Source organism: Phyllostomus discolor, chromosome 1, assembly GCF_004126475.2.
Source record: "Phyllostomus discolor isolate MPI-MPIP mPhyDis1 chromosome 1, mPhyDis1.pri.v3, whole genome shotgun sequence".
Taxonomy (NCBI): domain Eukaryota; kingdom Metazoa; phylum Chordata; class Mammalia; order Chiroptera; family Phyllostomidae; genus Phyllostomus; species Phyllostomus discolor.
In genome coordinates this window covers 97,468,852-97,484,982 of record NC_040903.2, presented here as the reverse complement: position 1 = coordinate 97,484,982, position 16,131 = coordinate 97,468,852, and the positions used below count along the sequence as shown (strand labels likewise).

The 16,131-nt window shown below is 34.0% G+C and overlaps 1 protein-coding gene across 2 annotated transcripts in view; it reads left to right on the top strand.

Moving 5' to 3' along the window:
- The window catches only part of CCSER1 (coiled-coil serine rich protein 1), a 1,267,039-nt gene that overhangs the window by 989,635 nt on the left and 261,273 nt on the right, over window positions 1-16,131 (top strand). Inside the window, exon 11 of one of the 2 annotated variants that reach the window (XM_036026429.1) lies at window positions 7,938-7,983. The exons of the other annotated variant lie outside the window; for it this stretch is intronic. Within the exon in view, the coding sequence (XP_035882322.1) occupies window positions 7,938-7,983 (46 nt within the window). The remainder of the gene's footprint in view (window positions 1-7,937; window positions 7,984-16,131) is intronic. 2 annotated transcript variants of the gene reach the window in all.

Sequence of the window (16,131 nt, the reverse complement as noted above, 5' to 3'; positions counted from 1 at the left end):
TTCTTTACTATTTATGAACAATTTTACTTTCAGGTCCACATTTCTCTCATGCATCTGTATATTTTACATGCCTGATTCCAGGAGTTGGAATGTTACTGTATCCTCAATATACAAACCTACTCAGATAAAGTTCAATTTTAACCAATCAAGACATAAACTATGCAGAATTATATCCTTCCTTCCTGTATCTCACAATCTATATATTTTCCTATTTTATTGAAGAGCCAGCCTACATGTTGTTTGGGAGAGTGATAGGCAGATTAAAAGGAGTAAGTGAATGTAAATTTTTAGCAAACCTAAGGGTCAAGCAAAGGTTTAATTCTACAGTCATTGGAAGCACTTAAGGTTTTTTAATAGATATTTGTACATGCCAGGTGTATGTTTTAGAATGATTAAATTAATCTCTTAGGTCTTTGTTTTTTATTACTTTTTTGTCCTTGTGTTCTGTTCAAAGCAGAGTTTATCATAATTGGTACATCTGTGTCAAATGAGAAAAGAAGTGAAAAGAGAATGTTTATTTCTACCTCTACAAAAAATCATTATTACCCTATCCTTAGGGTTAACTTACTTTTCCTACTTCTGTTTCGTGATGAGTGCTGACATTTAAAATGTTTTAATTTTTATTAATAATAAATGAACACACTGCCAGAGAAGAGAACTCTACAATCATTAGAGGGGCACGTGTCCAGTCTTTCAGGCCCTCATACTAACTCACAATGAGTGCTGCTTCTTACTGTTGCGGATGTCAAACTTCTTGATAAGTGTCTTTTGGGAAATGGTTCACTCCATTTCAAAGCATATAATACAAGGAAAAGTCTTAGGGCAGTATTTAAGCAATGAAAGAAGCACAGACATTTATGACTTGCTGGGAGGAACTGATTGCCTTTGGCTGTGCCTTGGGAAGTCCCCAGGAAATACAGTAAGTTGTGATTACTATTATAAGTTAAAATGATAAAAAGCATGCAGAGGAATTTGTTTTTCTTACTGGTGATATTGCAGTTTATAATCTCAGTACACGTTCAGAGTTCATACCCATCTCCTGTATTTCTCACTGAAATACTAGCAGGAGATGTATTATTGAAACCAGCAGAAGAATAACTTTCAATAGAGTCAATTTAAGAAAAAAAAAGAATATAAAGCTAAATTCATGTAATACAACTTACATGTTTTCATACGCCTCAATTAAATGTCTCTCATAAAACTAATAATGTTTTAAAAACTGATATCAAAATTTGTACTGCAAATTTTTGTTAGAGCGTATATAATAAAAGTATTACTATGTGTGTGACTATGGTAAATACAGTGTTAAAAGTAGGTGAAAAAGGGGGACATAAATTTAATGTTCTCAGTACAATTTTACTGTGGCTATTTACTTAATAGAAATGCAAATATTTAGACCCAGTAGCATTATTTGGAAGCTGTATGGATTTGGATCATCATTACTTTATAGGTTTTCATTTCTAAGTTCCCACCAAGTTGTTGAGGAAATAAAGGAAGCATCACACACATCTCTGATATTTTTTCTTTTACTCATTAAAAAATTGTTCCTTTTTTTCTTTTTGCTTTCTGGCAGTTAAGAGATCTAATAGCAAATCTTACCTCTTTTATTGTCTCAAATATACTGCACTACTTTCTGAAATGCTAATAATAGTTACTCAGCTTGATGCTTACTATTTCTGATTATGTAAAGAGAAGCTGGGTACAAAAATGCAGTCTATTTGAAGGCACTTTCACCTTGCAAGTTCTGTACAATGCCTGGTTTGATTAATGAGTAAATAAGTTTATCATGGTATGTCATCCAAAGTAATAGATCAAGGTCATGACTTGGGCAGGTCTGTGATCTAAGAGAGATTTAAAAAGAGATGATATTTGAATATAAAGATAGTTCTAATGGTATATGTAGACTTAAAACATTACTCTATCAGGTTAAATAGAAATTCCTCTGAAAAGCATGAAGGAATGTAAGAATTTTGATGTATTTATAATAAATGCCTTATCACTTAAAAATCGTATGTCCTACAAAATTTAAAATGGTTACATTAACTTAATGTACTATTTCCACATATATGTGTCATGAAAGAAAAAGGTCAAACTTTCTTTTTATTTGTGATTATTCTAAAGTTGAGCATTTTTCTATAAATGTAAAACCCTAAATCCATTTTCTTGAACAACTAATTGTTTCTTAAAGTATTTCTTCTACAAAAGAACTTCAACATTTTAAGGATCTAAGATAAGACAATTAAAATTCTGGTTGTCTTAAATTTCACACCTCCTTACTTTCTAATTATACAATTTTTGATAATTTTATCACTGTTTAATTTCTTATTTGCAATTCTAAGATTACAAACAAGCAAACAAAATCTCCTAAAAACTCAAAGTTTTCCCATGACTTGCTGGTAACCAAATCTGACCTGATCTAAATTGAAAAGAAGCTACAAGGGGGGATCCTCCAAAAATAATTTATTTATTAAAATTGTATATTTATTCTTACATGTTTAAACTTCAGTCACCTTCAAAGTACTCTCCATTTTATGGAAGACACCTATCAGGATGTTTTCGTACTGCTCAAAGCAGTTTTTAAACTCATCAATATTGATGCCTTTTAGTGCTTCTGCCGGTTATTTCACTTCTTCCACATCGGCAAACTGTTTCCCTTTGAGGTGTTTTTCCACCTAGGGAAACAAATAAAAGTTGCTCAGGGAAAGATGGGTTGAATAGGGAGGGTAGGACATGGGGATCATGTTGTTTTTAGTCAAAAACTGATGAACACTCCGTGCTATCTGGGCAGGTGCGCTGGTAAATCCCCCATCGTGAAATGGGCAAATGCATTGAAAGAGTCTTCAAAAAAATTCACTGAAGCTTCACACAGCCTCTCACAACAATGCCAGCTGGTACATTGATATAGACGGGTTCCTAGAACACTCACCAGCAGAGGGAAAACTGTACTATAAGAGGCCTGCCCTCCAGAAGATAATTCCATTTTTCTGTGTCCTCCCTCATGTTCATAATTTTTATTAAGTCACAGTGGGGTTATATTTTTGCTGCAGAAGATCAATGTCTTTGATTACTCCAACTCTAGACTTAGCTGGGAATGTTATTTTGTAAATTTTGAATACTTCTGGATCCTGAAAAATACTTGGCCCAAGGCTTTTGCATAAAGGTTACTTAAGAATTTTCTTGTTTATATATATATATATCACATCTATGTCTGGCACTGTTTTGCTTTTTGGTGTGTGTGCCTGGGGCCAGTAAATAATTTCTGAATTCTTATTCATCATAGTTGAGATATTATTCTAACATTTTTTTCACCACAGCTAGACTGTATATATTTCTTTTCTATCTCCGTGCTCTGAACTATGCCTACAATCTGTTTTTACTAAATGCTTCCAGGAAGTAGGAAGGCATTAGTGGGGTTTGTCACATTTTTGTGTGTTTTTTAAAGGTAACTTCTTGCTCTGTGACTGCAAGGAATCTGTCACAGCAGAGGTAGTTTTCCATAATGCTAACTTGTGTAGTAGTAGCATTTTTTTCCTCCACACCACTGTGCCAGTGGAAACCTAAAAAAGCCAGCAGTGGCCTCTTCTGTCTGTTGCTCCTCTAGCACTTATATTGGTTGTGTAAGCACCTAATCCGCTACATTACATTCTTTTTTGCTTACCAATAGATAGATAGATACAAGCATTCATTGCTTTTCTTTTATGGACTTATGATTTTCATATGTTTTCCCTGTTCCAGAATCTTCTGTTTATTTCACCTTATCTCTAACCAAGATGGTTTATAATGAGAATCACCATGTTCTCATGTTTCATAGAACAGCCTCTGCTTGTGGGTCTTATCTCATATTCACCTTGACCCCAGTCTTAGCATGGGGTAAGTGAGCTGTTGGATTGTGAGAGTCAAAGAATTCAGTCCTAGGCCTGCCATTGCCACCTCCTGACTTTGTAACCACATTCATTTTTCTACTTCTCCCTCTTCCTTATTTTTGGTAATGGAAAATATATTATATGGTGATATCATGTGCTTCAAAGAATTTGTTCTTTCTTATATAGCAATATGTATGAAATAAGCCTATAGTGCTCTATAAATCACTATAAAAATATTAGTTAAATAAGCACAGTGATATCCATGAGCTATATCATCTGTGTGAAAGAAAGTCAGGGGTTAAATAGTTCTCCACTGGTTTTACTGAGTTTCTGAAATTAGACTGAACGCAGGCTTTCTCTTTCATGAACATTGGATGAATAAGTTCCATACTTTGACTTGGACCTAATTATTGTTAATAGTTGCTCAATTTATAGCCCCAAATTATAGGTGGAATTTTTAATCAACTTTTTAGAGAGAAAATGGGTTAGAAAGAAAATTATGTGGATAAACTGGAGAATCTAAACTTAGTCATCACGCCCCCCCACTCCATTTTTAACTGGTTCTAATTCATTTATGTTAAGCAGTTCTCCTGAGCAGTGATATTTTCTAACAATGCTCAGTCCTCTTGTGGAAATATCTGAATAAAAATTAGTAATATTTACTCTCTACTTGTTCTTAACTAATCACATGTAGTAGTTTATAAAGTCAGGGTTTATACAATCATATAAAATTTATAAAGACTCTGGAAATGTGCTATCTTGGATTTGGTGTTTCATTGAAAACAATTACTTTATCTGTATTTGATTTTTTATATTGACATTTGATGGCATTTTTATTTGTAAAAGATTCTTCTGAGATACAGCCTCTTTCAAAGGCAGTTTAACAGTTTTTTTTTCACAAAGCTAAACAGACTTGTACTATAAATCCAGCAATTTCCTTCTTTGGTATTTACCCAGATGAGTTGAACACTTATGTCCACACAGAAAGCAGCACACAGATGTTTGAAGAAGCTTTACTCATAATTGCCCAAACATGGAAGCAACCAAGATGCCCTTCAGTAGGTGAACTGATAAATAAATTGTAGCACATTCAGACAATGGAATATTATTCAGTGTTAAAAATAAAAGGGTACCAAGCCATAAAAAGACATGGAGGAACCCTGTATGCATATTACTATGTGAAAGAAGTCAATCTACAAAGGTGAAATAATATATGATTCCAACTCTAGGATATTCTGAAGAAGTCAAAACTATGAGACAGTGAAAAAGATTAGTTGTTGTTAAGGGTTTGGGTGAGGGAGACATAAAGAGGCAGAGCATGAGAATTTTGAGGACAGGGAAACTATCCTGTATGATACTATAATTTTATGGATACCGGGCAGTCCAAACCCACTGAATGCCACTGGATGATAGTTTATCCGTTGTAACAAATACACTGTTCTGGTGGGGGATGTTAACAAAGTGAAAGACTGTGCATTTGTGGGGAGCAGTAAATATAGAGGAAATTGGTATCTCCCACTCAATTTTTCTGTGAACATAAAACTTTTCTAAATACTAAAGTCTATTTTTAAAAAATCATTGAGCATAAATAAATAACTAAATTAATGACTCTGAGAAGTACAATGAAACACACAAATACAGAGCAGTCACCTGTGTAAAGTGTCATCAAAAGAAACTAAATTGATGCAAAAAATAGGTGACTTGAAGGGAGAAAAGAGATCAGGGAGACAAACCAAATGATGTACATACACTACCCATCAGGTCTCTTGGCGTGAAGTATCATGCAATACGCTGCTTGGAGCCAGCTAACACAAAACCTTAAAGCCAAGCTATTCTCCCTGAGAACTTTACTGAGCTACTGTGGTTTTACCCAATGGTACCCTCACCACCCAGTTTCACAGGTGGAAGTTTCAAAAATTCAGACACTAGCTTCCCCCATCAAGTTATATTAACATGATATATGACTTTCTCGTATTTTACATTTTGGTCCAGTGGTGAGTTTGTCCCTGATTTATTATAGGAATAAATTTGAATAAACATCTTCCTGTTATTATATATCTAATAGTGGTGAGTCCAAATATATTATAAGCCTTGGAAATATTCTTCAATAAATAGGAAAATTAATTTGATTTTTAATTTCTATTCTGGTTCAATAATACAGCTTTAAATTAAAAAAATGAGTTTAGTTTTTTATTACTTAGACTTATAGTAAGTCCTTAAAATTCTAAAAAGTATAAAAAACTCAATAAATTTTCTCACAAGTAATGATGAATTCTTGCTACAAATAACGATTATCTTGTTACAAATAATGATGACTTTTTAAAATCAAACTTGCACAGTGAATAATGGTTTTGTGCTTAGAGTAGAACCTCTGTGTATACATCCTAGTTTAGGATCTTGAAGATTTAGGCAGATCCCTCTGATCTACATTTTGCATAGATTTCTTTCCTTCTGAATAACCCAGATAAGACTTTATTCCATCACAAGTGCAAAACTGGAACAGTGCTTAGGTGTGGCCTGCCCTGATTTCTGCCTATGATATCAAAGTGAGCAACAACAGTGTATTCAAGATTCAGGCTTGCCTTGTTCAATACTTAGGGGTGAATGATTGACCGGTTGTTGCTAACAGTCTACACTTGATCCTCTTGCTTTGATTCCAAAGCAAGTTTTTGGAATACTGTGCTTTCTTCTAAGTGGAGGTTGCCAACTTTTGATCAAATTTACTAAAAAAAATCAATTCAGGACAAAATGTGTTTAAACCCAGGCAAATACCAATAGGCCAAAGACAAAAGAATATACTTCTTCCTGGGTAGAGTTAGATATACAAACGTATTCTTGGACAAAGAAAATTTAAGTAGGTGATTTACATTTCTTATTTATCATCCCTCAAAGCAAGCATGCATATATGTTAAGAAGGAACTTAACTTATAAGTTTGGTATCAAACTTGCACAAGAAACCAAGGCCCTAGCACTAACATTTTCTATTCTCATTAGAAGGAAAACTCATTAAATGCCAGCAACAGGGATTATTTTGTGGATTCCTCATTTCAATTACATAACTAGCCTTAAACAAAGTGGATGGTTCCTTAACTGATTGTAAATGGAATCTAAAGTTACTTATTTCTAAACAGTTTTCTCAGCGAAAATAGGAATCATAATAAATAAAAGTCAAAAATTGTAACTACTTCAGGGACTGCCGTGGGAACTAAATGAGATAATGCTATTCATGTGCTAAGCATAACAGCTTTAAAGAGTAAGTGTTCAATAAATATTAATCTTTTCAAATATTCTTGTTATTTGTAAGATATATCTATAATGAACTATTGATTTTTACAGAGATCTGTATTTATCTAATATTTTAAAATTTCTTGAGCATATTGTAATGTGATTTTGTGACAGAGATTGGTGCCAGGAATAAAGATATACAATTTAAATTACATTATGTTTGTGCAGAGCTTCGTCAACTGGAGGGACATAGCAAGTGATCACAATGTGGTTATTCTAACTTTGGTGCCTATCACACACAATTAATATCTCTGTTTAATAACTTTCTATTTCCATTTAATTATGCTGTTTTTCAGTGATTAACTTTTATTGATGCACAGATTAGAGCCATTTTATGGAGATCATTATTTTTGTTCTACATACTGTTTAGGTTGAAAAAGAAAGAGCAACTAGTACACTGCTCTTTTTAAGACTTTGAGAAAATGTTCACATCAGATCAGGAACTGGTGTAAGGGAACCTACTTTCCAAGGAGGCCATTTCATAAATATCATGTGTTCTACTTTTCACTAACTTCTTTCGGTCAAATTGAGTGCTCCCATATTTTGCTGTAATTTTTATTTACCTATCTTATTTTGGCATATACACATTTTTCTAATTTTCTACAAATATTATTTTAATATATGTTTGTCATATACAGTAACTCAAAAGCTTTTACTTAATAAAAACAGCATCTTGAACCATATTTATTAATTTTGGTTTTGTTTTTTCATTTTCTTTGCTCATTCCTTTACCATTTTTTACTGTTTCTAATGATCAGTTGCTCCAAAAAACATGTGTTTTATTTACAGGGCACAGCTTTTGGAAGTGCTCCTGTACCTTCTCGCAGGCAATTATGTGAGTGAGTCTCTCAAATTCAGCTCTGTGTTGTAAACATGACTATGTGTTCCTGTGCTGTAGCATGGCATGTGGGTTGAGACCAAATGCCCCAAGGTCAATATGCAATTATGTTGTATATTACCTATACCTGTTTGTAGCAGATGGTTCCCTTTGCCTCTTCCTTATCTGTTTGTCATTATCCAGCCCATTTAAGAAAACTGCATTGCGCTGTTGCCCAGCTCACTGAGGCTTCCTTCAATAATGGCTCAAAGTCTGGGGCAAAGATAAAAGTGGCTCTTATTTCAGTTCACTTTTATTTAGCAACAATGATACTACTTTCTCTGTCAGCCGAATCAGTAAGCTTTCTTAAATCCTAACTTCCTTTACATACTTTTTCAGAGAGCTCATATCATACAAAGCTCTGTTTTAGCCACAGTTAATGAGACCTCTTTTCTTGAAAAGGAAAAATCCATGGACATAAATCTTCTTTCCAGTGATTTTAAAGCACACTTGACTTTCTAACCACCTTAGTTTATTTCCAAGTCATAATATTCAGAAAAGTTGAAAATAACCTCTATTTTTTATGTAGAAATCCCAGATTTTACAGCCTTGCTCAGCTGTATTGTAAATATATGCACCTTGCCAGATACTCAGATCCTCACATTTAGCTAGGAGATATCTGTAACGGCTTGTCTGCTTTAACATGCACTTTTTGTGAATGAGGGATGTATATGTAAATTTAATATGTGGGATCTCCAAAGTGCCATCAGACTTTGAGAATGAGCTATTTTCATTGCCCATCCCATCTATGTCTCTTCTTTTTCCCACACCAGCATTCGTGGAAAACCATGGTTGTTTACTTCCATTATAGACTGCTGCAGCAGTACACCATGTGATTCTAATTGTTGGGCCCAGCAATAAATGCCAAACAGATTCATCTTAATATGAAGTTAAAGGTGATTCAGAGGTGCAGTTCTGTTTGCATAATGTTTTTCTTCACTGTTGTCAGAAGAAACACATGACTTGGTGCGTTCACTGAGGAAGATCTGTGAATTGATTTTTTAAAAATAAAGTACTTTATACAATGATAAAGCTGGCCAAATAACAAACAAAACTATGCACTGTGCTATCTCCTTTTTCATGAAAGAATGTTGAAGGTTTAGATTCTTATGTATAAAGTTGTGGCAGAAAGAACCACTAATGGGAATAGAAGGTGGGATTTAGATATATTAAATATTCCCCTAAAATTAAATAATCAAGAACAGGCTTCAAATTGTCTCTTGTTATTATTTTGTTTTATCTTTTTCTCAATTACCTAACTTTCTTCGTGTACTGAAGGTATGACATCTTCTTTTATGTAGGTATTGGTACTGTATTAATTAAGAAAATTGGAAACTACAGCAAGAATTTCAAAAACAAAATTATTTTTTCACTTACCTATTTTTTAAGTAAAAAGTTATTTTGCATATGTTATATTGCTGAAGATAAAAGAGTATCTATCATTATTGAAATACAAAAAATACTGTTTCTACAACATTTTGGAAATATGAATTCATTATATGTGTCCTGAAATTATGAGAAAAAATATAAAGGATACGGATGTATAATCTTCAATTTTGTTTCAGTTTATTTCTCACTTTTATCAAAATTAAAATGCACAGTATGAGAATAATAGTAGATATTTGAGATTTCAGATTGTTGGCTCTGGTTAAATGAGAGTTAATCTTACTAAAAATGGAAAAAAATAAAATGATGGATGGTTTCTCTTTGAGGAACTAAAATTGAAATGTATCCTGTGTCTCAACAATATATAAGACCATAAAATGAATATTACCCTCCTAAACATGTGGACTTGGAAATAGTAAGTCTATAAAACATGAATTTGGAATGCTAATTTCCTTTTGATCAAGTACAAGACTTAGGATCTGTGAATTACATATTAGTTGAGACTTCTTAAGTATTTATAATTGTGGGTCTTATCAAAGATATGATATTAGAAGGGTGAATTTTGTTTTAATATATATAATAAATTGTGGGAAGCCACTCTACATGGTGTGGGCCCAGCTCTCACTGGAAGATGCACAGGACCCACGCCCACGGATAGGTTTTCCCGTGGGGAATCAGGCCTGCAATGTACCTAGGCCGCTATGAGTCTTGTTTTTTGCTAAAACTCCCTCACCCTGAATTGAGGACATTTACTGCAAAGGAACTTCCTAAGAACCATGCTAAACCTTCCAAGGATGAGTATAACCTGTTCAACTACTTTTGCCTTTTCATTTACAAATATACCTCTTCTGTGATATGATTTCCAGCATCCTCTCCTTTGTTTTCTGTATAAGGTAACCACCTAAAGTCAGTCTGTGCATAGTTAATGAGGATCTTCTTGTACTGTGCCCACTAAGACAATAAAAGCTCATTGGAGCCAGGGCCAAGGCTTTTGCTCCCCTTGAGAGAAAAGCCATGCTGTCCCTTTTCCTCCACAGGATTTGGTAATACGTGTGAATGTCTCATTTTCTTCCATAATGACATGGACCCCACAAGCTGGGGTCCACATGAATAAATTTATTATATTAAACAAGAGACCTTTTATTTTTTGTTATATTTTGAATGCCTGAGACATATCTTTATTTCATATCTGCTTGTCATGTATAACTTCTTTTCATTTTTTATTTAAATTTTTTTATTGTTCAAGTACAGTTGTCTCCATTTTCCTCCCACCACTCACCCCACTCCAGCCATCCCTACCTGTCTCTACCCTTGATCCTACCCCCTTTAGCTTTGTCCATGTGTCCCTTATAGATGTTCCTAAAAACCCTTCCCCATTTTTCCCCCATTATGCCCTCCCACCTCCGCTCTGGTTACTGTCAGTTTGTTCTTAATTTCAATATCTTTGGTTATATTTTGCTTGCTTGTTTGTTTTGTTGATAAGGTTCCACTTACAGGTGAGATCATATGGTATTTGTCCCTCATCACCTGGCTTATTTCACTTAGCATAATGCTCTTCAGTTCCAACCATGCTGTCGCAAAGGATAGGAGTTCCTTCTTTCTCTCTGCTGCGTAGTATTCCATTGTGTAAATGTACCATAGTTTTTTTATCCACTCATTTACTGATGGACACTTAGGTGGCTCCCAGAACTTGGCTACTGTAAATTGTGCTGCTATGAACACTAGGGTGCATAGATTCTTTTGGGTGGGTGTTTCAGGGCTCTTAGGGTATAATCCCAGCAGTGGAATTATTGCTGGGTCAAAAGGCAGTTCCATTTTTAGTTTTCTGAGGAAATTCCATATAGTTTTCCACAGTGGTTGTACAGTCTGCAGTCCCACCAGCAGTGCACTAGGGTCCCCTTTTCTCCACAACCTCTCCAACACTTGTTGTTTATTGATTTGTTTATGATGGCCATTCTGACTGGTGTGAAGTGGTATCTCATTGTGGTTTTAATTTGCATCTCTCTGATGGCTAGTGATGCTGAGCATCTTTTATTCCCATCTCTGGGTCCTCTGTGTGTCCTCCTTGGAGAAGTGTCTTCTCAGGTCCTTTGCCCATTTTTTAATTGGGTTGTTTGTCTTCCTGGAATAGTGAATGTTTTATTCTGTACACAAACATGAAAAGATTGATGTTATTTGTCTTTATTCCTACCTATTCTGTAAAACCAACACTTAAGTAGACATCTTACAGTTGATTCCTAATGCTAGCATTTATATTTATGACTGCTGGAAGCAGTAGCTAATACTTCCTTGAGGTTACAATTAAACAAAGTTTTAATCCTTTTTCTTCTACACTCAGTATTAAGGACTTCCTTGTTTCACGGCTATCACTTTAAGAGTTTCAAAAATATATCCAGTTTAACAATTTTCATTTGGTGATAACCCAAAACAAATTCTAGTGACACAGAAGGATTACTTAGATGGTGAGGTCATTTGAAAAGCTATAAATCTACAATAATTTGAAAGGCTATGAATCTACAATGAAAGGACTCACATCTCCATTTTAGGAACCACTATATGGATTTTAGTTAACAGGCCTAATCAAATATATTTTTGTTACTAATAAATTATCAAAGTTAAATTGCAAAAAATTGTCTTGGTTAATTTCTTTAGTTTCAGATAAATACTTGCAGAATAACAACTAACTTGGGTAAGGGGGAGTCTTGAAAAGTTATTTGAATGCTAAGAGGACACTTTTATTTAAATGCTAAAATGGTACATCATCTATTCAAATTATATTGACATTTTAATTTCCTGCTACTTTATGTTTTAATAATTATAGTCAATTTTAGTGAATGAAGTTCTCTCACATGCTGGTAAGACAAACTTGAATTTTGTATGAATTAAGCTGTGTAATATTTGAATAAAATTTTGCAAAGATTTGACACCTAAAGTGCTATCCCAACACTTTAAAATGCAAGAAATAATTTTTCATTGGTTATTGTTTTCCATTTTGTGATTGAAGAACCATTTTAAGTTTCAAATTACAGAATTATATATCTCTAAGAGATATGTGTTTTGTTACTTTTTAAAAAATGATATTTTAAAATTTAATAAATTCAAAATTTAATAAACCCTAAGTATATTTTATCCAGAAAAAATGGAAATATTTCCAAATGTGTGCCACAGTTCTAATATAATCTGGTTAAAATAGTTAAATGCAGGTGCTTTCATTTTATATTTTATAACATGGCTCCCCATTATTTTGAACTTATGAAAAAAGGAGCTCCCCCAAATTTTAAATATTCTACTCGAATACAATCACAGGCATACCTCAAAGACTGCAGTTTCAGTTCCAGACCACCATAAAAGAGTGACTATCACAATAAAGCAAGTAACATGAATTTTGGGGGGTTCTCAATACATATAAAGGTTATATGTACACTATACTATAGTCTATTAAGTTTGCAATAGCATTAGGTCTAAATAACACTGTGCATACCTCAACTGAAAATTCTTTAATGCTAAGAAGTGTTCAACGTCATCGGAGCCTTGAACATATCATAACCACGTGGTTGTTGGATGGTCTTCCCAGTGTGTTCCGGTGCTGACTGTTACAGGTGCTGGTGGCTGAAGACTGGGATGGCCATCCCAATTTCTTACAATAAGACAACATTGAAATTTTTCAGTAAATTGACTCTTTCTTACTCAAATGATTTCCTTGTAGCAGGCAATGATGTTTGATAATATTTTACCTACAGAACTTCTTTCAAAATTGGAGTCAATACTCTCAAACCCTGCTGATGCCTTATCAGCTAAATTTACATATTCTAAAGCCTTTGTTGTCATTTAACAATCTTCACAGCATCTTTACCAGGAGTAGATTCTATCTCCAGAAACCACTCTCTTTGCCCATCCATAAGACATTTCTCATCATCCATTAAAGCTTTATCATGAGATTGCAGTCATTCAGTCACATCTTCAGAATTCACTCTAATTTTAGTTCTCTTGCTATTTCCATCATATCTATAGTTACTTTTTCCACTGATGTCTTTTTTTCTTTATTGTTATTCAAGTATAGTTGTCTCCATTGTCTTAAATGTCTCAAAGTCACTTATGTGGGTGAGAATCAAGTTCTTCAAAGTTCCTATCAATGTTGATCTCTTGATCTCTTACCATGAATTGCAAATGTTCTTAATGGCATCTAGAATAGTTAATCCTTTCCAGAGGTTTTCCACTTACCTTCCCAGATCCATCAGAGGAATCCCTATCTATGACAGAAATGGCCTTATAAAATGTATTCCCTCAATAATAAGACTTAAAAGTCAAAGTTACTTCTTGATTTATGGGCTACAGAATGGCTGTTTTGTTAGAAGGCATGGAAATAACAATAATCTCACTGTACATCTTCATCAGAGCTGGTAAGTGACCAGAGGCATTGTCAATGAGGAGTAATGTTTTAGGAAGAATCTTTTTTTTTATTCCTAAGTAGTAGGCCTCAACAGGGAGCATGAGACATTCAGTAAACTGTGTTGTAAATAGATGTGCTGTGATCCAGGCTTTGTTGTTCTATTCATAGAGTACAGGTAGAGTAGATGTAGCAGGATTATTAGGGGCCCCAAGGATTTTCAGAGTGGTAAATAAGCATTGGCTTTAACTTAAAATCACCAGACACATTAGACTCTAACAAGAGAGTCAGCCTGTTCTTTGGAGCTTTGAATCCAAGCATTGACTTCACTCTAGCTGGGAAAGTCCTAAAGCACTTCTTATTCCTATATAAAGCTGTTCCATTACATTGAAAACCTGTTTAATGTAGTTACCTTCATTAATTATCTTATCTTTCTTCTGTATAACTTGCTGCAGCTTTTACATCAACACTTCTTGCTTCATCTTGCACTATTATGTTATAAAAGATGACTTCTTTTCTTAAACCTCATGAACCAATCTCTGGTAACTAAGCATTGCTCAGCAGCTTTCTCACGTCTCTCAGCCTTCAAAGAATTGAAGACAGTTAGGGAATGGCTCTGGATTATATTTTGATTTAATAGAGAGTTTGTAGCTATTTTTATCTTCTATCCAGACAATTAAAACTATCTCCATTTCAGCAATTAGGCTGTTTGATTTTCTTATTCTTTGTGTGTTCACTGAAGTAGCACTTTTAATTTCCTTCAAGAACTTTTCCTTTGCATTCAGAACTTAACTATTTGATGCAAGAGGCCTAGCTTCACTTTTCACATGCCTTCCACACTGAGCTGAATTATTTTTTGCTTTTCACTTTTCATGTAGCTCTTCTTTTCACTTGGAAACCTGGAGGCCATTGTAAGCCTATTGATTGACCTTATTTCTATATTGTTGTGTCTCAGGGAATAGGAAAGTCTGAGGTGAGGTAGGGACCTAGAGCAATGGCCAACTGGTAAATGTGCAGAATACAAACAACATTTATTGATTGGGATTACCATCTTTGACACCATACTGAATGGGAGAAGGTATTCACAAATGATATATCCAAAAAGGGGCTAATATAAAAAAATATATATAAGTTAACACCCTAAACAAACAACCCAACTAAAAAATGAACTGAACCCCTAAGTGTACATTTATCCAGATAGAACATACAGATGGCCAATTCAACAAACAACAAGTGTTGACAAAGATGTGGAGAAGAGGCAACCCTCTTGCACTGTAGTTGGGATTCTAAACTCTTGCAGACACTGTGGAAAATGGTATAGAGATTCAAAAAAATTAAAACTAGAGCTGCCATTCAACCCAGCAATATGACTTTGGGTATTTATCTGAAAAAATAAAAACACTAATTTGGAAAGAAATATAAACTCCTATGTTCATTGCAACACTATTTACAGTAGCTAAGGTATGAAAGCAACCTAGGTGTCTATGAATAGATGACTGAAAAAGATGTCATATAGCTACACAGATATACATAGATTTATATACGTATATGTATGCACACAAGCAAATGTTTACTCAATAACAAATACAGAATATTTGCCATTTGCAACAACATGGATGGACATAGAGGGTATTATGCTAAGTGAAATAAGTCATACAGAGGATTATTCCTTTGTGTATATGTACCATATCTTCTTTACCCAATCATTTATCAAAGGACACTTCAGTGCTTTCCATGTCTTGGCCCACACAAATAATACTGCAATGAAAACAGAGGTGTATAAGGAAAGATGAAATTCTCCCATTTGTGACAACATGGATGGACATTGAAAATATGCTAAGCAAAATAATTGACAGGAAATGTCAAGAACCATATAATCTCACTCATATGTGAAATGACAGCAAATGAGCAAACAAGAAAAACAAACAAAAACTAATAGATACAGACAACGGTATCATGGTTACCAGAGGGAAAGGGGATGGGAGAATAGTAAAGGGCTAAGAGGGTCTAATATATGGTGAAGGAAAAAAATTCACTTTTGGGTGGTGGACACTCAATGCAATATACAGATGATGTAAAATAGAATTGTATACTTGAAACCTATATAATTTTACTAATCAATGTCACCTCAGTAAAGCTCAATATAAAAAAATCAAAGACAAATACAGTATGATTTTACTTATATTTGGAATCAAAACAAAACAAATGAATAAACAAAATAAAACAGAAACAAAACCATTGATACTGAGAGCAAAGTGATAATTGCCTAAGGGAAGAGGGGGATGGAATGGGTGAAAAGAATAAAAAAACAGCTTTCTCATTTCTAACAGAAA